The following is a 22,944-nucleotide window of genomic DNA, read 5'->3' as shown; positions in this document are numbered from 1 at the left end:
TACATCATTAGTATAGGCCACCAGAGGAGCTAGAACCGGATCTTTCTGGCTCCAAGGCTGGCTTCCTCTCTACAGTGCTATTCTGTTTCTTGGATTGACTTTTTAAAGGTTTATGCTCATTTTCATTTTTGTTACACTTCATAATATTACACTAGCTATTTTAGTTTCTCTGCAAGGACTAGGGAAGGAAAGCACAGTCATAGTTTAGATATACATGTAAGGATATCAATTGAAGTATTGATTTTCTCTTTGGTCGTAGGTGCAGTGTGATGTGAGCTCCTCAAGGAGGGGTGGGCACTGTGTTGATTGTTTGTTTTGTTTTTCCCCATAGCAAATAGCATGTTGCTTTGAACATAGGAGAGCCTTAGTAAATGTGTGAATTGAAGTGAAAAATGCTTATTTAAAAAATAAATATAAGGGAAGTTTTTATTTTTTTTTTTAAACTAAAAATGAGAATCAGAAGACAATAAAAGGGTATTGACTTCTTTAAGCAAAGGAATGATATGATCAGAATTGTATTTAAGAAGTCTTAATCTGATAGCACTTTAAAGAACAGATTTGTGGTGAGGAAGAGATCAGGATACTGTTCTAGGGAACACCTCCCTCCACCCTCTATCCCATATTGCTTGGCACCAAACATGCCATGGCCTTCCAGGGTTGTGGAGTAAGGGATTGCATTTATTTATAAAGTATTTTTTTTTTTTTACCATATAGAGATTTCTGTGGGTTTGCACTGCCACCTTTCCAACATTTGAACATTCTGCTCTTCCCATCTTCATGAGCCTAGAGAACTTTAGCCAGAGCTATGGGAGAATAGACTTACTGCAATAGAAATGTCTGAGTCTCATGTTCCCTTTTCCTCCTCCATTTTTGCATGCATTTTACGTTTTTTTTTTTTTTTTTCCCTGTTCTTCCTGGATACTTTCAGTTACTCCTCCTTTTTTCCTTCTGAGATTTCACTCCTTCCACCCTCTCTGGAAAGCCTGCCTTCAGTGCTTACTGTAATTTGACTGGCTCAGCCCATGCCCATTTTGTAATAGTTTCTGTTGCCAAAGTGATAGCCCTTTCCTGCGAGAAGAGCCAGTTTGGGGCAGTTTCTTATTTCTTTTTTTCCATAAATCTTTTCTACATCCTAGTGATTTTCTCCCAGGCTCCTAATTCCCTGGTATCTATCTTAGTTTTTCCTTTACTTATTTAGATACTATACCATTTCTGTGCATGTGGGTCCTGGGCATCCCTGGCTTTGTTAGTAATAACTCTTTATCCTTGTTATCTTTTTCTGTCATGACATGGCCATACGTGCTATGCATTTATACTTCCTCCTTATTTAGTCTGGATTTTTATTTTTCACAATGGTGCTGCTTTTTTGGGGGGCTTGGAGGGGTGTTTAAATGCTATTTTCTTCAATGATCTCAAGGTCTGCCCAGACTGAGGAACCTGTAAAACACTCATGTGTTCCTTACCTAATTGGCTGATCTATAACAAAATCTATTCCTGCCCTACTTGTCTGACCCTGTAAACTCCCAGCCCTGATTTGGATCTGGGTGGCACAGTTACCCCTGATTTGAGTTCCAATAGACTCCCTGCCCTGGTCCCCCTCATCTAGCTCTTGAAGGTTCTACAGGTTCAGATAAAAAACACTGCAGCCTCCCTTTTGGTTAGAACTCACTGAGACTCATCTCTAGTCCCAGAGAAACACAGCTGCTACCTGGCTCTTTATCCTGCTCCTTACCAGTTCAGAGCCCCATGCCTCAGTCCGCACTTGCTTCATGACTCTGCTGTTTGCTATGGTTCACCTGACATCCCAGGTCTGGGCAACACAACCTGAAATATGATATAAAGGAAAACAAAGCGGGTAATTCAGTAGGCCCCCAGCTCACTCTCCCCATAAACCTTCTTAGTGGGGACCTTCCTCTTTCTTACAGGCCTTTGGTTGGGTTCCCTTGATGAATTAGGCTCTGATCTCTACTTAACTTGATGCCCTGCTTTGATCTTGGTTGGAGGAGCTGTATAATAGAACTAGTCAGGACTGCTTCTTCATCCTCCACCAAATTTCTTGATAGTTTGTTTGGGATTATTTTACAACTTCATTTTTGTTTGCTTCATTATTTCCATTTCAATATGTGTGCTGTTTTCCTGATTCTCATTTATTTGTATTCACATAAGTCTTTCTGTGCTACTCTGTATTATCATATATGCCATTTCTTATTAACACCCTATTTAATACTCTTTTGTAGTCACCTATCACAACTTGCCTAGCCAATCACCAGCTGATGGGCATCAATTTATTTATTTATTTATTTATTGCTGCTACAAAAGTACAGCTAGAAATGTTTTGGGGCAAATGGGGGCTTTCTTTTTTTATCAGTGGCCTCCTTGGGATTTATGCATAGCAGTTGAGTCTACAGGTCAAAAAGTTCATATTTTCAGTTACTTTCATCACATAACTTGTAATTGCTTTCCAAAATATTTGGGTCACAGCTCTACCAACAGCTCATTAGTTTGCCAGTTTTTTCCACCATTCCTTCATTGTTAATTATCCCTATCTTTCGTCATCTTTTTCAATTATTTCGATGTGAGGTGAAACCCCAGTAATTTTTATTCGCATTTCCCTTATTGGTGATTTAGAGCACTCTTTCACATGTTTACTAGTTTGCTATTCTTTCAAGAACGATTTATTCATATCCTAATGTCAAGAATAACTAGAGCACAACTGGAATAATCCCTTCCCCCCCCCCCCCGCACTGCTTTGGAGGTGCTTAGGATAAATCTCATGATGCTCAGACCCAGGCAGTGTTGTCGTGGATGACAATCTGCTTCTGTTCTCTCCTACTTGTTTTATTTAAAATTCCAAAGTCTTTTGGACAGGCAAAATCAGCACTGTTAAAATTAGAAGAGAAACATTTAACTGGGCAAATCACAGTCAGATTCCTTCAGTAAAAGCCTTAAGATCCAACATTTATTGGCATTCCCTACATTTATAAAAGTATAATCATTCTCCAATAGGTAAAAGTTTTTTTTAGTGGGCAGTTTTTAAGAGAAGAGATGAAAGCTATCAAGACAAAAGAAATAAAGGCTTACAAATAGGAAATGAAGAGGCAAAACTATTCTTGCTTGCCAGTGACATATTTACTTAAAATGTCTTAGATTAGCTTCATTAAAGTATCAGCATACAAAACAAACCTGCAGAAACCAACGATATTTGATATACAAATAACAAAACCCAGGAGGAAGTAATAGAAAAATAATTCTTATTTTAAATAATTATGAATTCCTAAAATATCTGCAATTCAGCACTTATATAAATAAATTACAACATGTGCCTTACAGAGAAAGAGGTCAAGTTAAGTGACTAGAGGGATAGTTAGTGCTCAAAGCTCACAACAGAAAAAGAAATGATGCATTATCTAAGTTAATTTACATATTTAGTGCTAATGTCAGTCAACCTGCCAAGGCGATATTTTACAATGCTAGACAAAATAATAACAATTTATTAGTAAGAGCAAAAGATCTAGACTATCAAGAAAAACGATGAAAAAAAAAGTGAAAGAAATAGAGAATATCACTTGTATTATAAGTTTTGATTCTATTATAAAGCAATAAGCATCAAAATTATGTGGTACTTTTTAAAAAAATAGAAATGTAGGTCAGTAAAACAGAAAAGACCAGGAAGAATTACATACAACTCAAGTGTGACCTTATCACTTAACCTTTTGCCTCAGTTTCTTTAGTCATAAAATGGAGATAATGGTAGTACCTACCTCCCAGGGTTGTGAGAATCAAGTGAATCATATTTTTTAAAGCATATAGTACAACGCCTGGCACATTTTAATCAATTCATCAACATTTATTAAGTATCTATTATGTGCCAGGCACTGTACTAAGCACTGAAATTGCAAAAAGAAGTAAAAGAAAGTTCCTGCCTTTAAGGAGTTTATAATCTAATTTTAACTCTCAAAATAATGAGTAGATTCTATTTAAATGCTCTTTATCATTGTTATTTTAATGCTAAGTAGAGATCTTAATCTCTAACTGTTTTGGTATAAGCATAGAAGGAAAAGGTGGGGACTTCTTTTATTGATAAATGTATGGAATTTAATCACACTTGGTAAGAAAACACTCCTATATGCTTTTGTGATAGAAATACAATCCTAATACCTATACCAGCAAAGGATAAAGTTTAAAAATTAGGAAAATAGTCAACATATAATTAATACTTTTAAAAACCATCTAAAACAATGATTATCTTAACCTTAGAATGTAAGTTCCTGCATTGTAGTCGTTGTCTTTTCATCCCCAGAGTGGGTACTTAATAAATGGTTGGTTATTGATTGATCAAGATCTTTGGCTTTGGATTGCCCCTCTGGCTATTTTACTTAAGTTTACTGGTTCTGTCTACCTGAACTGTGTTGGTCTCTTAATGTGTTTCTTTGTCATAGGGACTCCTCATTCTGTATGAGATAAAGACTAGGTTTTTGGATTATCTTCATATCTAAGGCTTTCCACCACCCAGTCTCCAACTTCTCTTTGAGCTTAATTCCATAGTATTTCTCTTCAAGTACTCTGTATTGTCATCTCCCTCTCCATCTCACTCTTACTTGGAAAGGAAGTAGGGTTGTGCAAGGGTGATCTTTTGTGTCTATGAGACCTTTTAGTGATTGCTTTCATGTAGTAAAATTGTTATATTTAAGTTAGAAGGATTCCATTGATCCATATATATTTTTATATTCCAAGTGTGAAGTGGACATGAAACTAAGTACATTGAATTCAGTAAAGTCCCTCCGTACCCAAAAAATTGTCTTTGGTGGAGGAAAAAGACTTGAAGTTAATGCAGTTTCCAAAGATAGTACAAGTACAATTTTTGTCTTTTCAAAAAGCTGTGGGCATTGCTAGGCTGAATTGTAGCCTAAATATGTCTATTTGAGATAGTGACTCAAAACTTAGGGAAGAAAAGAGAAGGAGGATTTATTCTCTGCCAACATTGAGCTTTACATTTTCTAAGCTTCTTTAAAAATATAATGTCAAACAGGGATAGCAACTTAAAAGCATAATAGGGACATCTAGGTAGCTTGGTGGATAGAGAGCCATCCAGCTTTGGATAGCACATTCTGCCTGGCCCCAAGACTATGTTGCTTCCTCCAGCCACTTGCCTTCCTCCTAGTAAATAAACTACCCTGGGGGTGTAAACCTTTTATGATTGAATTTCCTGTGATGCTCAGAGCATACAGTTGACCTTTCTGAGAGAAATTAAGACTTTCCATTCTCTGTAGTGAATTTATTCTTGTGTTTGGAGCTCCCTTCAGAGACTTAACAAGAGCTAAGAGAAGATAGCTCTTTTACTCATGCTCTAAGGTAAAAAGGATTGGGGATATATTTTCCCTGTATTATTATGGAGGTGCTTATTTTGGTATTTGTGAAGCGTCATTTGAGGTGATGAGCATCCTTCAGGGATTAAGGTGACAATTTATTTCATGATAAGCCTAGGATTTTAAGGTGAGTTGGTAGTCTTTTTTTTTTTCTTAAGGTCATATGTATATTAAAGATTCGATGTGTCTTGATCCCCCCCCCCCCCCCCAATATACTGGACATATTTATAAGTACATTTTGGTCCCTTATGTTTTTTGTTCACTTTTTTCCTTGGAAAAAAATATATCTACTACTTGCAAATGTGGAGTGTTTTAAAACAGATTAGTCCAGGTAAAACCAAGTGTGACAGTCTGTTTTTATCATAATAATTGCTTTTTACTTACTACCCATTAAACAGATCAGAAAAGATTGGTAGCAAGATTAGTATTTTAATTAGGTAATAACTCATGTTGAGAATTTTACTCAGATCTTGCTTAGTATTAATACCTTTCTGTGTTCATTTATTATTATCTATTTCCATTTCAGCCTTCTACTTACATCATTTTAAAATTCACTAAGATACCAGGAGATACTGAACTATCATAGAAGTGTAGATTTTTTTCATATGACATAGGTGTTCTTTGGACAACTAAAACTTCTGTGTGAAAACATTTCTTAGTTTCATAATGTACACTGAAGTAAATGGCTGCTGATTTTGTAGCTGGCACCCCCACATCAGTCTGAAGCTGGAGAAGTGGTGCTCTGCGAACATTAAACATTAAGACTATTTAGGTCTTGAGCATTTGTACCAATAGGCCGGTGATAGATTCAGCCACTCCACTATTTGTTCAGGGGTTAATTGTGATAATGTGATATTCCATTTTCTTTTTTTCCTTTCATTCTTTTTTTAAAAAACCTTTACCTTCCATCTTTGAATCAGTAGTATGTATTGGTTCCAATGCAGAAGAGCAGTAAAGGCTAGACAATGGGAGTTAAGTGACTTGCCCAGTCACATAACTAGAAAGTGTTTATTGGGGATATTTGAACCCAGGATCTTCCATTTCTAGACCCGGCTTTCAATCCACTGAGCCACTTGGCTATTCCCTGTTCATTTTCAAAATAGAAATTCACATATCACAATTCTTGGAGAAGGTGGGTGAAAATGAAAATTGTACATATTTAAGAAATCCTTGTATAGAAGTCCAAAGGAAATCAACTTACTATAAACATTTCTACATTCAAATGTATAGAAATATGGGAATTAAAAAATATAATTTTGTAGATAATCTCTTTTTTTGCCACACACTTGATCTCTCATTCCACCTTGACTCTGCCTCATTTCTTAAGAAAATTGAATTTGAGATCCTTAAATAAGAACTCAAAATACTTGGTTTTAACTCTCGTTCTAGAAATATGTGGAAGGAACCAAGTGCTCATTAGAATGGAGTCACTAGTTTTAACAGAATATTATTTCTCCTTCCTCTCCCCCCATAAACTATGATTAAAATAACAGAGATGCCCTCTTATGGATGATTAAAATATTTCAGTGTGACACATTAGTCATTTGACCTAAATTTTTAGAATTCCTTTTCCTAAAGTTAAATTATATTTGTACCCAAAGATAGAATTGCTTAGCTAAATCTTAGTGTTTATTTAATTTTTTTGTTTTTTCATCCCACATTATTTCTCAAAATGACTCTTCTTCATAGCTAGCACATCTTTATTCATGACTAATTGCAGTTAAAGAATGTTTTCTTTTTTTTACTGTCATGAATTATATTATTATATTTTCTTCTAGAAAATATAATAATAAGCTCAATTTAGGCTTTTGGCTTTTTTCTGTTCTTTAAAACTTTTGTTTTATGGCCATACATACCTCTTTCACTGAGCAATAACAAACTAGATTTGTATAGAGAATTATTTTGTTATTGAATCTGATTTCTGTTGACAGTTGGCTTACTAAAATTTTTGTCAAACACATGCTTTTACATCAGTCGATTAATGAGAGTTTTCACATTTAAAAAATGTGACTTTTAAGAAGAACCTTTGGATTATAAGAAATTGATTATTTAATTCACTTTTACTCATTTCTGTTGGTAATTAAAATCTAACTGACTTGATAGGGATAAAGTTCTAGGTTGATTTCACAAGGATAGTAGAGTTTCTTTGTTTTGGTTTGGCTTTTTATTTTTGTTTTTTTGGTGGTTGGTGGTGGTGGGAAAATGTGATAAAGAATAATAATGGTATCCTCAAAGAGCAAGGTCTCATTGCATTGATCACTTTGGATCTTATTTTTCAGACACCTGGCATTAGGGCTCGTCCTGGGAAACTTCAGTGGTTTAGTGAAAGATGTGTTTCATCTAACCAGGTTTGTATTTATTGATGATTTATTTCCGACCTGTTTTATCTTCTACCTTGTGTCCTAAAAATGGCACATGTGTAACTGTGAGCTGGAAGCCTTTCATTTTCACAGTCTCAACCAGTTGGATTTGCAGTCAAGAATACACAAGTACAAATCTAGGCTTCAGACACTTATTTTATTAGCTGAGTGACTTTTGGCAAGCTTCTGGACTCCTCTGAGCCTAAGTTTCTTCTTCTACAAATGGAGACAATATCTATGGAATAGCAAATGTAAATATGACCTAATATCAGTTAACCATTATTAGAGAAACTTAGAACCATGGTCCTGAAATGACCTCACTGATTCAACAGCTTAAAATTATTGCAAACTCCCTCAGTTTACCAGAGTTTTCCCTCCCATTAATAGTTTATTATGTTTTTTTTTCCCACTAGTTACATGCAGGGAAAATTTTTTAACATTTGTTTTCTGACAATTTTTGTAATCCAAATTCTTTCCTCCATGAGACAGCAAGTAATCTGACATAGATTATATATATTCTATCATGTAATGCATATTTCCCCATTTGTCATGTTGTGAAAGCAGACACATATTGCACATAGAAGAAAATACTTATGAAGGAAATACAATGATCCCTCACCTATTGCGAGAGTTACGTTCCAGAGATCCCTATGATAGGTGAAAATCCACGAAGTGGATTTTGAATTATATTTTATTTTATATATGTACATATATAAAATATAATGCCGCTACTTCGTGGATTATTTTATTTATATATATATATATATATAAATAATATAATGGCTTTATAAATCTTTCCCACTCTCCTATAAACCTTTTCCATACTCACTGATCCATTCAGTGCCCAGGATACAGAACACGTCTCTGTGGTTAGTTATTTTTTTATTCCATAAGCCAATATTGTGTGGCAATAAGTGTAACTCCACAATACAGAATTAGATTTTTTTTTTTTAACCCTCAATACAGTGAAGCTGCAATAAGTGAAATGCAGTATAGTGAGGGACAACTGTAAAGTGCTTTGTTATGCATTCAGACTCTATCAGTTGCCAGAGATTTTAAAGAAAGGTGATTTTATTTTGTAGAATTTCTCTTCAACTACCTTACAGTGCAGGGCAGAGCCCCTTCTTTTTAAGTAAAACAGTAAACTGAGCCTAGGCAGAGTAGTTAAGGTTATTAGAAGTGGGATGCAATGATTTTTGGGTTATGGTATAATTGAATGAGGTAATTCTGGAGTATTAATTAGCAGTTGTTCCAAATGAGAAGTTGTTATGGACACTTTTTCCAGTAGACTTCACTATCCTTTTGTTCCTTATCACCCTAATGGAAGGCCTGGGGTAATGCCCCAGGATTATTTTTCCCCAAGTAACTTGAGAATTGACTACATGCATATTATCAAGTAGTGTTGAGGATTTTTCAAGGATTCCTATGTTATATTTTAAAGACATTTTATGTAACCATCAAGACATAATGGAGGAACCCGGCCTCAGCCACTTCCCAGCTGTGTGACCCTGGGCAAGTCACTTGACCCCCATTGCCCACCCTTACCAATCTTCCACCTATGAGACAATACACCGAAGTACAAGGGTTTAAAAAAATAAAATTAAATAAAAATTAAAAAAAAAGACATAATGGAGGACAGCAAGGTGGCTCTTTGGACTGAGAACCAGACCTAGAGGCAGGAAATTCTGGGTTCAATTGTGAACTCAGATATTTCTTGACTGTGACCCTGGGCAAGTCATTTAAACTTCATTGCCTAGGCCTTAGCACTCTTCTGCCTTGAAACCAATGCAAAGTATTGATTCTAAGAGGGAAGGTAACTTTTTTTTTTTTTTAAGACAGTAATCTGTTATTCTATAATTTTAAGGTTGAAACCCTGGAGAAATTGGTGGAATTGACACAGAAACTATTTGAATGTGACAGAGACCAAATGTACTACAATCTTCTAATGCTCTGCAGTAAGTCAATAATCTTGTTTATATTTTGCTTTGAAAAATCCTTAGTTTTATGGTGATTTTTGAAATAAAAACCTCAAGTTAGCAGTATGGAATTAGACTCTTTAAAAATGTTATATTTTAGTAGTCACAGCTTTGCATGAAAAACTCTTTAATTTGCTAGGTATCATGGTGCCCTTCTGTGATCCCTATTACTGGGACTAATGAATTGTTTGAATTCCAGAGTTAGTGTCTGCAATCATGCTAAATTTGATTCAGTGTTTGCATTGTCTGGCACCAATATGAAGATCCCCTGGGAGCCACCATGCTTCCTAGAAAGAGCAGTCTAGACCAGACCAGGTTGGAAAAATGGAGCAGGTTAAAATTCCTGTGCTGACTAAAATTGGGAGAAGACACATGAGTGGCTAAGGACTTAACAGTGATTAGCAACAAAGTTATTGTAGGTTCATTTTGTTCTTTTTCTTTATATCTCCAAATGGTGTTCTTCCAGAAATTGAAAGAATGCTGGATTTAGAATTGAGGGACTGGAAGTTTATGGGCAAGCTCTACTTTTTTTACCACTGGTGTAATTTTGGGTCAGGTCCTTAATCTTTATGGGCTTCATTTTTTTCATCTATAAAATGGGGATGTTCAACCAGATGCTATTTAATGTCTTTCAGGTCTGGATTCTCTGACCTTTGGGTTGTCCATTTCTGAATAGCTCTCATTGTCAACGAATTTTTTTCCATTTATTGAGCCCAGATCTGCCTCCCAGTGTCTTCTATACATGTTAGTTCTATTCTCTTTGACCAAGTTTAAGTCTATTCCTTACTACATGTGAGAATCCTTCAGCTAAAAAATATTGAAGACTTAGAGCATCACAAGCTCAATATAAGTCATCAAAATGATATGACCATGCAAAAAGTTAAAAAACTTAAGATTTTGAGGGACATAACTGCTTTTGTCAGAACTACAATACTGTGTTTCTGTCCTGTGTGCCATAGTTAAGGACATTGATAAACTAGATGTTGTCCAGAGGAGGACAGCTATGATGACTTTGAGATCATGTCATGAGGAATAGTTATATGAACTGGTCATGTTTGGACTGGAGAAAGGAAAATTCATAAAGGCTATGATGGGTATGTCCAAGTGTTTAAAGGAGTCTGTCCTTAAGATAAGAACTAGATTTATTCTGTTTGGCTCTACAAGGCAGGACGAGGAGCAACTTAAGCTTGATGTTAGGAAATAATCATTTGGTAACAATTAGAGCCATCCTACAAAGGAATGAACTACCTCAAGAGGCACTGGAGTTCTATTCCTTCAAACTAAGTTTTCGTGCAAAAAACTGGATTACCATTCATGAAGAATGTTCAGTTCTTCAATGTGTAAGATTAAAATTAATATCCAATAATTCCAAGTATTATATTTTGTAAAGTTAATTAATAATCACTTGAAGTAGAAGAAAATAAAAAGAACAAAAGTAAGAACCTGAGTTAAAAACACCTGAGTAAAATTCTCCTCCTTCTCACCTCATGCTACCTCCATAGCCACGTTTCTGGGAGAAAAGAGAAAGAGGCAGGGCTATATCAAAATATATCCTCCCTATTTAAGAATGTAGGTAAACATATAAATAGAATGCTGGGATTTAGAGTCCTGGGGAAGAGATTCTAATTATACAAATATTACATAGTGGGACATCTTTTTGTTTATGGGTCTTGATTTTGACCACCGAGGTGTTCTTTCTAATTCTCAAATTCCACCATCTTCATATAATATCTTTTTTTTAAAGTTACTCTACTCTGTAAGCACTCACTCCAGCTTGTCTTTTTTTTTTTTTTTTTTTTTTTTTTTTTACAAAAATGCAGTACCCAGAATTGTACCAACATGAACTCTAATTATCTTCAAATATTATTTGAGAGATTCTTATGGAAAAAGGATTAGATGTTGTCTCCACTAAGACCAGTATATCAAAACTTTAGAGACAGATTCCATGTTACTATTATGATAAATCTATTAGAGATATGTAATCTCACTAGGCAGTGACTACAGCATGACTATAGCAATGCTTTTTAGTTAATATGTTCTTTTTATTAATGCATACTTGGGATCATATTGGATTTTTGGTATTCTGTGACTGCTACTAACCATTGCTGCTCTTGTACAAATCAGTTAAATTATCCAGGTAGTTTTCTCCTCAATTTCTTGATGCCTATAAACATATTCTCCAATATTTGTTCAACCATGCCGATTCAATAATGATCATACTGTAGTAGTATTCCCTAAGAATATGAACTTCAAAACCATCTCATAATTATATGCCATATAAATAATGTCTAACTGTTTTGCTTTTAATTTCAGTAATCTTATTCCTTCCTCCTCTTTTGAAAAATAAACTTTTTCTAGGTTCCAGTTTTGAGGCGAGGATGGGAATAGTTTCTCTTGACTTCTCAAGATTACTTATAGCTAGCTATTCAGCATCACAGATTTATTTTATACATTTTGTTGTTCCTGTTTCAATTAGCAGTCATCCTGGTCTATTGACACATAACACACCATCTCCCCTTTCCATGCACTTCATTCCCTGCCTTGATATACCTGTCCTCTTAACTTCCACCTAATAGAATCCTTTTTTCATGTCAAAATTCAATTCAGGTGCCATCTTCTATGGACCTTTTTCTTGCACGTGAAGCAGGCAAGAAGCCCTATTACTTTAAGATTCTTATTTCACTTGGCTTTTGCTGCTGTGTCAAGTATGAGTGACATTTTCCTCTGAGAACAATCAGCACAAATATTAACTCTTTCCTAAAAAGAGGTATTTGACAAGGACTAAATCTTATGCTAGTAGAGGAATATTTCTTCTTATAGGGCAGCTGGTTGCACTGAATCTAGAGTCAATGAGAACTAGGATCACAATCAGCTTTTTGACCATAGGCCAAATCACCTTACCTTGCTTTGTTTGCCTTAGTTTCCTCATCTTAAAATAGGGAATATAATAGCCCCTACTTCCTGGAGTGGTTGTGAAGATAATGAGGTCATGATTTTAAGAGGTTAGCACACATTGCCTGGCACATAAAAAATGTTAGCTTTTTTTTTCCTTCTTTTTAAAAAATATTTTTAGTCAGATTTGTAGTAGATTAAGAAGATTGCAGAAGTTTTACCAATTAAGGGAATTTATTTCTCATTTCATAGATAATTGTTCCTTAAGAAACAATGTATTTCAACAAGAGGGATTCCTATTTCCTAATAAGCTTTCTATGCAAATAGTCCTCAACAGCCAGTTGCTCAGTTTGACAAGCCACGTCTGCTGACATGAGAAATATAAGTTAGAATTTATTAAATTCTGTCATACAAATTGTCAGTCAACAAGAAAAGACACAACCAATTCTAGCTACTTAAATAAGTGGAAAAGGTTTGTAGCTTTATGTCATCTTAAACACAATCACACTACTTGCCTATTTCCATTATTTTAGACCCTCAATGTTATATCCTTCATAGAATGATTTGTTATGTACTAAAAGTTATTAAGCAGGCTTGTATGAGAAATAGTCACCTCTACCAGAATTTAATTTCAATTGTAGACTTTTGAATTACATGTAAGGCAAGAAAAAATAATGTAGAAACATTTTCTACATTTCAAGAGTAAGGCTTGAAATAATCTTTTTTAAAATAATGTTTGATAATGAAATTTCTAAAAATATTCAAAAACAATAGAGCTGTTTGCCTTTTATGACTTTAATAGAAATCTTTTCCCCAAACACCCTCATATACATGTAATTTATTATTAGACTCACTAAGACATTTAATGACTATAAAAAGTTGATTTCTAAGTTTCTTCTCTGTGCAACAATTGTGTGATTCTTTATACCAATACTATGAAAAAAGTGATTCTAGAGATATATTTTGGAGTAAAGGGACATATATTTAATCATCTTAACTTGTGGAGAAATCTAACTTGTAAAAATCATTTCCTTTAATGGTATGTACTATGTGTTAGCATAATGGTAAGAGTGTTAACTTTTGAATGGAGTAAAAGAAGTTCAAATACACTGGCATTAGGACTTAAAGGACTAAATGACCCCAATGTACCTTCTCTAAGAGATTCTATAGGATAATTTTATGTAACATAATTTTTTATATAGAACAATTTGAGATATATATAATTTCTTATAAATATGTAATATGCTTATCTAAGAGAAACAAATTCTTACATTAGCTATGTTTGAAAATCTGTCTCATTTTCCCCCACTCCCTCTCACCTCTCCCCAAAAAGGCATGTAGTATTATGTAAGTTGTACATTTATTATCACCAAACACATGTTTGCCTGCTCTTCATGTTGTATAAGAAGGCACCTGACTAATTACACAAGAAAAAAATTTAAGGAGGATATAAAGTGAAGAATGTTATGTTTCAATCTGCGTTCAGAATTTTTCTGTTCTGTTTATGGTGGTAGATAGCCTTTACATCATTAGGCCCTTGGAGTTGTCCTGGATCCTTGCCTTATTGAAAATAATTTGACATTTTTTTTAACCCTTACTTTTTGACTTAGTAACAGCTCTAAGGCAGAAGGGATAGGCAAATGAGGTTAAGTAACTTGCCCATGGTCACACTACTAGGAAGTATCTTATGCCAGGTTGAAACCCAGGTCCTCCCAACTCCAACCCTGGTTGTTCTATCCACTGCCACCTAGCTACCTTCATAATTTGACATCATAAAGAAAATGTTTTGTAATCATAAAGCCGTTACATGTGTTTTCACTATAGTATATATTACATGATAGTAGAAGCATAATGTGCCTTCAGCCTCATTGTTCTCATGGCTTATGGTTTCTGTGTGGCTCTTTGAAATTCAAATCAGAAGACTTCTGATTAAATGGTACTACAGAAACAAATCTTGAAGGTTCTACTAAGGATCTAAATCTAGCTTTCAGCATTACTTCCTTTAATGCATAATAGCCTTTACTAAAAGGTCTGCATCCTTATCAAAAATATGGTCTATTTATTTGCATAACAACCATTTATGCTTTTGAACTTATTTGACATCAAGACCTAATCATTTTTTGCAGAGGAAAACAATGACTGGCAGAGAGCTGATGCTGTTTGGACTAAAATGCAAGAAGAAAATATTATTCCTCGTCAGAAAACATTGAAGTTATTGGGCGAAATACTTAGAGATAACAATCAGGAGGTTCCATTTGATATACCCACGGTAATTGAGGAGAGCAATTTTTCTTTTAAAAAATGTATATATGTGGACTATAGAACATCATAGCAATGACTTACTTGTTAATTCATTTTTTATAGATGTGTTTTTTTTGTCATCTAGTTTTTTAATTTAATTTTTTAAAAATAATGTATTTATTTAGAATATTGTTCCATGGTTACATGATTTATGATTTTTCCCTACCTCTTTTCCTTCCCCCTTCCCAGATCTGACAAGCAATTCCACTGGGTTATAAATGTATCATTGTTCAAAACCTATTTCCATGTTATTCATATTTGCAAGAGTGATCTTTTAATGCCAAAACCCTGATCATATCCCTATCGAACCACATTATCAATCATATGTTTTTCTTCTGCATTTCTGTTCCCACAGTTCTTTCTCTGGATGTGGATAACGTTCTTACTATAAGTTCCTCAGGATTGTCCTAGGGCATTGCATTGTTGCTAGTAGAAAAGTCTGTTGTATTTGATTGTACCACAATACATCAGTCTCTGTGTATAGTGTTCTCCTGTTTCTGCTCCTTTCACTCTGTATCAATTCTTGGAGGTCTTTCCAATTCACATAAAAATCCTCCAGTTCATTATGCCTTTCAGCACAATAGTATTCCACCATCACCAGATACAACAATTTGTTCAGCCATTCCCTAATTGAGGGACACTACTCATTTTCCGATTTTTTTTTTGCCACCACAAAGAGTGCAGCTATAAATATTTTTGTATAAGTATTTTTCCTTATTATTTCTTTGGGGTTCAAACCAGCAGTGGTATGGCTGGATCAAAGGGCAGGCAATCTTTTAAAGCCCTTTGGGTATAGTTCCAAATTATCCTCCAGAATGGTTGGATCGATTCACAACACCAGCAATGTATCCGTGTCCCAATTTTGCCACATCCCCTCCAACATTTATCACTTTCCTTTGCTGCCATATTGGCCAGTCTTCTAGGTGTTAGGTGGTACCTCAGAGTTGTTGTTTTTTTTGCATTTCTCTAATCAGGAGGGATTTAGAACACTTTCTCACATGATTATTGATAGTTTTTCTTTCTTCATGTGAAAACTGCCTATTCATGTGCCTTGAGGAATGGCTTGATTTTTTTATTTTTGTAAATTTGACTTAATTCCTATATATTTGGGGAAATTAAACCTTTGTCCCAGTTTTGTTATAAAGATTTTTTTCCCAGTTTGTTGCTTTTCTTCTAATTTTGGTTACATTGCTTTTGTTTGTACAAAAACTTTTAATTTGTTGAAATCAAAATCATTCATTTTACATTTTGCAATATTCTCTGTTTCTTGTTTGGTCTTAAATTCTTTCCTTTCCCACAGATTTGACAGGTATGCTATTCTATGTTCACCTAATTTATTCATGATTTCATTCCCTATATTTAAGTTATTTTGAATTTATCTTGGTATAGGGTACATATGATTTTAAGAAATAAAAACTCAGTTACTTTGTTTTTAAGTTGTGGTATGAAGACTCAGTTGAAGCTGATCACCACCACACCACGCTACCTCCACCCGTAGATACGTTCTTAAAGAAAGATCTGCTGGATGCATGCCAGAAGAAGAAAAGTGAAGGTAAACAAATTCCTTTATTCAGTTACATAGCAATGCTTTTAAATCTTTGCATAAAATATCAACTCTAAGACCTCAAATCTTAGCAGTATTATCATTTCTTTTGCTCTTGCAGTTGGCTCCCACCTTTCTTCCCAGTTTGTTTGGCTCTCCTAACCTCATTATATAACTTGCTACATATTAAGGAACAGATTCTTGACATCAGATCTACATACCCATTAGTGATCTTTTGGGGCTTCGTGAAGACTCTCTGGCTAGGTGTTTAAAGGAGCAAAAAGAGTGAATTATTACATTGAAGTGACCAAAAAAACACACCTTGAGCTGAAACAAGAATGGCATGCAGGGTACCCTGTTTTGTAGGTGTGAAGATGGCTCACTTTTAGACCTAGTGAATTTTAGTTGCTATGAAATATATCATTGAAAATACATTGCTTTAATTTAATTTAATTTAATTTAAATTATTAATGATCTCGAATTCAGAAAAGAGTTAGAAGCTATGGGTTGAAATTTAGGTTGGTTTTAAGTTAGAAGAACAATAGAATTCCAATGGTAAAGACAGAAGACTAGACAGCTCTGTATGAAGCCTTGTGGAATCGATGCAATTCAGAGGAGGGCAAAGAGGAGGCATTCTGTACTCTTACAATATTTAGCCAGAGAACTGAGGAACAGAGATAACTAAATGCCAGAAAGTGTGTGGACCTACTGGGTCTTTAGCAAAGTGAACTGCCATCAAAGTGAACTGGTACCAGTTCAGTTCCCCCAAGAAGTCAGTTGAGGCAAAGACTGAAGCCCAACCTCAAGAGATATTGCCATTAAAGTAGGAGTCAGAAAACAAATGATAGAAGTATAAAGGAATTTTATTAATTTGTTGGTTGTATGAAGGATGGATTGTAGAGTTGAGAATCTGTTTTCAGGAAGAACAGTTAGGAGACTTACAGTGTTCTAGACAAAAGACGATATGGTTCTAACATACTAAAGTGATATCTATGTAAATAGATAGAAGGAGGCAATATTGGTAAAAATCAGCAAGGCTTTAATGAAAAAGAAGAATGCATTAATTGGATATGGAAAGTGATGAATTAATGGTAAATAGGAACTTGTGAACTTATAGATCAGATCTTTAAAGCCCGTTTCCTTTTTTCCCCATTTATTTATTTTATATCAGCTTCATTCGTGAATTTATCATTCCCCTTCCCATGAACCATTCTTTGTTTAAAAGAAAAAGGACAGGGAGGGGAAATTGGGAAGGAATCTAGTAAAACTGAAATTGTTCCATGCACATCATCTCTCACTATTGTGAGAGGTATGTTTTCTCATCTCTTATTTGGAGCCAAACTTGATCATTATAATGTCATTTTAAAATTTACATATTTTCTCCTTTCCCTTAATTTCATTATTGTCTGAATTATTCTTCTACTTACTTTACTCTTCTTTATTTATAACTTTTGACCTTCTCGGGCTAATGTCCTTTTAGTAGAATCTCTGGGTGAAAAGGTATTATTATTTTAGCCACTTCTTTTCCCATAACTCCTAATCACTTTCCAAAAATTATTAAACCATTGTTTGGCCAGTTGTTTATGAATATCCTTATTTTCTTCCTCAGCACCTTCATAATTGATTCCATCTTTTGTCAATTTTGCCAATTTGCCAAATCTTAGTTTTTATGTACATTTCTTGTACCTTTGATTCAGAGCAGTTTTTCATATGATTATTAATACTTTTTAGTTCTTTTAAGAAATGTTCCTTCATATACTTTGACCAGTTAGCTTGATAGCTATTGTGAAATGTGTCTTGTTAAAACTAAATATAAAAAAATTAAATTGTCAGGTCTATGTAAACAACCTGGTATAAGTTTGATATGACTACAATGGAGTGTAATATTCTGGGAAGCTTATTTTATATCAAAAAATTTTAAATCCTTGTTATCCCACCCTCAGCTAATTTAATAATCATGTGATATTTGAAACTCCATTTTAATAGGCAAAGTGGTAGATAATAAGAGTTAATTTTTTTAAGCTCATTTGCCTAGCTTAGCTTTCTCAGTCAATAGTTGCTTTACATATATAGCATGAAGATCAAACATTTTTGTACCAAATATAATTGTTTTGCAAAGTGAAATAAAATTTTGGGAGGGGTAATTTATATCTTGAAATAATTTACATACTGTATTTATGCAATCTTTTAAAAAAAATTCTTTCTGTCTTAGTAACAGCTCTAAGATAGAAGGGCACGGGCTAGGCAAATGGTGTTAAGTGCTTGCCCAGGGTCACAACATCTAGGAAATATCTGAGGCCAGAATTTAACCCAGGTCTTCCTGTCTCTAGGCTTGGTGCTCTATCCACTGTGCCTCCTAGCTGCCCCAGCAGTAGTCTTTGAAAAATACATTTAGTACAAACATGATGATTTCTTTTTTCAAAAAAAATTGATATTTCGCAATTTACAACCCAACTTTTATCTCTTGTACTTAAAGTTTTACAAGGTAGCAAATAATGACAATCTTATTAATTATTCAAGTCATCAATTCAATTATCTTATATTTTTCTTGTATAAATACAACTGGACTGAATTTTTGTGGGAATTATCAAATGTCTTAGGTATTAAATTTAAAGTTATTTTATTTACAGAGGAATACTATGCAGTGATGTAAAAGATATAGTCTACAGTTTTGTAATACTTTGTTTGAAACCTGCTATTTTATAAACGTATTTGCTTGTGATATCCCATGGCAAATAGAGGTCTAAGTAACAAGTAACAGCAGTAGCTTTTATAGTTGTGAGGAAACAATTAGTAAATTAAGGTATTTCTTGGGATTTTTAATTTGTAGAATAAAAAATGAATTTAATAATGTACCTCAGTAATTATGTGATGTAATAACTGCTTTAATTTTAAGAAGCACTTTTATTTCAATTTAATTAAATTTAAGTATTACTGTAGCCTCATGCAAATTTCTCTCAGTCAAATGATTGAAATATATCTTCTTTTCACCTTTTTTTGGAGGTCGTCTTCAACCCATTCTTAGATGCTGTAAAATATACATTATTTTTCACAAACATAATTTTCCTTCCATAATTTAATAATATACATACTTAGTATTTTGTGAATATTAGGTTTGTTCATTGAACATTAATGCATATATGATATAGGAAAATATGGCTGCCTTTTTTAACACAACCCAGAGACATACATAGATTGCTAATGTTCATTCCCAGATGCTTCAGTAAAATGTTCAAACTTAGTTTTCACACTTGCCAATTATAAGTTTTCATTTAGCAATGTTTTCTCTCTTTGAATTTACAAGTTGTAAATGTTTGTTTTGTTTTTGTAGCTGATTTTACTACCTTGTACGTACTGTCTTCTTTCCAGTAAAGAGGACATGAAAGACCTTTTGAGGAGGTGCCTCACTTTCTCTTTCTGGGCAAAAATGTGAACCTCATCTTGATTGCTGTTTTGAACTTATTTAATGATATTTCCCTTACGAAGCTTGCACATATATAATCTCTTAGGAATTCTCCAAATCGGCTTAGATTATTCTTATAAACATTGGTGTTTAGCTCTGAGTTTGTGTGTGCTGCTTTATTTGATAACAAGAGCTTTGTGTCTGTTGAAGGCCATACATGACAGATCAGTTGTGCACCATCTTTATTGTGAAGTGTTTGTATACAGTAGAGAGTGGATTATAGTCTCAATTGGATGTTTACAGCGAGGCAATTTTATTTGAGAAAAGTAAGTGACTGAAAAGTGTAGTTACTTCTCTTTGGGTAACATCTTTTCATTCACTGACAGTTATTGTGAACGAGTGAAATAAAACTGTTAATCAGTCAAACAAATGTTGCTTAGTTTACTTGTTAGATATCAGTATATTTGAAAATTGTATGTTTTTGTATAAGTCCTGTCGTAGCCAAATAATTTGATCTCCCAATTCCAGAATTGTAGGCTACATTCACATTAATACTGTTGTGCTGCAATTCCGACTATTGTAACCACCCACCTATAGATTAAAGAGAGCTTCAAAATGGTTCTTTTGCTTCACTCAGACTAGATCATATATCTGTGAGTGAAGTTTAATAAATATTAACGAGGTTTTTGAAACATTGGCTCTTCTTAGTGATGGGCCTAAATTTGATGGATTATTTTTATACGGGAATGGATTTATAATTTACTAAGTTATAAAATCCAGGGAGAATGATTTTTTTTAAAAAAGAAATCTAATTGAAATACATCCATTTGGCCCAGCCTATAGTTTTAAAAAATGCACTTTATCCCAGAAGATTAGAAGAATGAAAAGGATTTGCTCATTTTTTTTTCTTTTTGGTGAAATCTGTAAACCTTTTTTATCACTTATTTGAAATTGCATTTATGGGTGTTTTTTTCCTTGTTTGTTATTTCTTTTTAGATGCATATGCTATTTTCCTGGAGGCACAGAAAAAGAATGTTGTGTTTTCTTCACTCATTTATTCCTCACTCATAAAATTATTATTGGCTAATGGTAGTCTTAAAGAAGCCTTGAATGTGAAAGAAGTGTAAGTATATTATTATTACTCTTTGTTTCCACATATTCTTCTTACTTTTTTAATATCAGCAATTGAGTCCAAGAAAATCTCTAACTTTCCTAACACATTATTTTAGTTACAGACTGTATAATGGATTACTGCTTAATTAGATTCATGTACATGACTGATTCCCGTTTTTTTAATTGAAGTTTTAGAATGGTTCTTATTTCTTCCTCATATTTATTTCCTTATGTAGCACTTTGTGTGGAGCCTTGCTTTTGTAACAAGGAAAAATAGTTAAAGAAAGTCAACCAAAAACCATTTATGAGTATCCATGCACTATTCTATACCCAGAGTCAACTAGCAAGCAGGCTATTGAGAAAAAGGAAAGTAAATCTAATCATCTATTCTGGATCCAGAATTTGATCTGAATCTGGCCACTTTTTTATGCTATTTTTGTTTATGTTTCTGAATTATTCTCCTTTTTGTGATTCCACTTCTCCCTGCTCTGAGTTCCTACAGATTACTTTGAAATCATTATATTTATTGCTTCTTATGACAAAATAGCATTTTATTACATTTATAGACCATAATTTACCCAACCACTTTGAGTTTATGGATTTCAACCTTGTTACAAATTTTAAAAGTATCAACCCAAAAAATATGTTATCACAAATATTTTGTTATATGGGTCCTTTCTGTCTTTGAATACTTTCAAATTTATGCCTATTTATGAGGTCACTGGTTCAAAGGGTATGAACAATTCATTGACTTTTCACACAGTTCCAAAGTGTTTACTAATAGTACATGCATCTGCATTAATTTCTTTTTTATCCCTTACCTTCCATTTTGGAATCAGTATTACGTATTGGTTCTAAGGCAGAAGAGTGGTAAGGGCTGGGCATTGGAGGTTAGGTGAGTTAGCCCAGGGTCACACAGCTAAGACTTGTCTGAGGCCAAAGTTTTTTGAACCCAGGACCTCCTGGCTCTCTAGCTTCCTCCTGTATTAATATTCTTAAAACCTTTCAACACTAACTAAATCTGTCTTTTGTCATTTTTCTATAGCTCACCTTTTTAATACCAACATTCTTCCTATAATGATATATGACTCTGAATCATGGATTATTACCTACCTTCCACTTTGGGATATTTCTCTCTTGTCTTATTTTTGCTACTTTGGGTATAAGATGAAGTAGAGCACTTGTAATAATAATCAACATTTCCCTAGTTGACCTTTGATATTTTGTTATTTATTTTCAGAAATCAAAATTTAGTCTTTTGAAATTGAAGTCATTTTTACCATATTCCTCTTTTTGGTTTAGGAGAACAACAATCCCTTTTTTCCTTTTGTATAAATTTAGGTGATCAAAGCCCCTCATATGGCCAAGAACATGATTTCAAGATGTGTAAGCCAGAGCTTCACACCATTTATCCCTAAAGACTGGCCTCTAACTGGAGTGAGGACTCCAAAGTAAACTGTGGTGGTCATTAGGTAGTTAGAAAAAAAGAGTAGACGGTCTATTCTCTTTGCTTACCGAAATTATACGTTTGCTGTTATTTATTATCTCCTTTTCCATTTTAGGACCTATATAGATGATTGAAGTTAGTCGACAGGCCTTTATTAATCTCTAGTATATTTTATACTGTACTAGGCACTGGAGATAACAAAGACTCAAGTAGTTGCTGCTCTGAAGGAGTTTGTGCTCTATTGAAGGGAGGAGGCAACATGTACATAAATAAGAAATGAAAAATTGCTACTATATATGTTAAAATACTTAGAGAAAACTTTGTTTCCTCTTATGATACATTTATCTTATTTTAATTTTTCTATTTCTGTAGATGAATGAATCTCAGTAAGTTATCTAGTTCAACACACACACATAACTCTCCCCTAATTTTACAGACAAGATACTAACACCCTGTGAGGTTTAGTGATTTACCCCAAATCATACAGTAAGTCATTGATCCAGAATTTGAACTCAGATCCTCTTAATCTAAATCCAGATGTCA

At 33.9% G+C, this 22,944-nt stretch overlaps 1 protein-coding gene across 1 annotated transcript in view; it reads left to right on the top strand.

Moving 5' to 3' along the window:
* The window catches only part of LRPPRC (leucine rich pentatricopeptide repeat containing), a 124,198-nt gene that overhangs the window by 80,642 nt on the left and 20,612 nt on the right, over nucleotides 1-22,944 (top strand). The window contains exons 26-30 of the mRNA XM_044663282.1: nucleotides 7,646-7,714; nucleotides 9,591-9,681; nucleotides 14,721-14,863; nucleotides 16,333-16,447; nucleotides 20,838-20,964. Coding sequence (XP_044519217.1) covers nucleotides 7,646-7,714; nucleotides 9,591-9,681; nucleotides 14,721-14,863; nucleotides 16,333-16,447; nucleotides 20,838-20,964 — 545 coding nt within the window. The remainder of the gene's footprint in view (nucleotides 1-7,645; nucleotides 7,715-9,590; nucleotides 9,682-14,720; nucleotides 14,864-16,332; nucleotides 16,448-20,837; nucleotides 20,965-22,944) is intronic.

Source organism: Gracilinanus agilis, chromosome 2, assembly GCF_016433145.1.
Source record: "Gracilinanus agilis isolate LMUSP501 chromosome 2, AgileGrace, whole genome shotgun sequence".
Classification (NCBI taxonomy): Eukaryota; Metazoa; Chordata; class Mammalia; order Didelphimorphia; family Didelphidae; genus Gracilinanus; species Gracilinanus agilis.
Note: the sequence above shows the minus strand (reverse complement) of the source record. Positions and strands in the feature narration are given on the sequence as shown.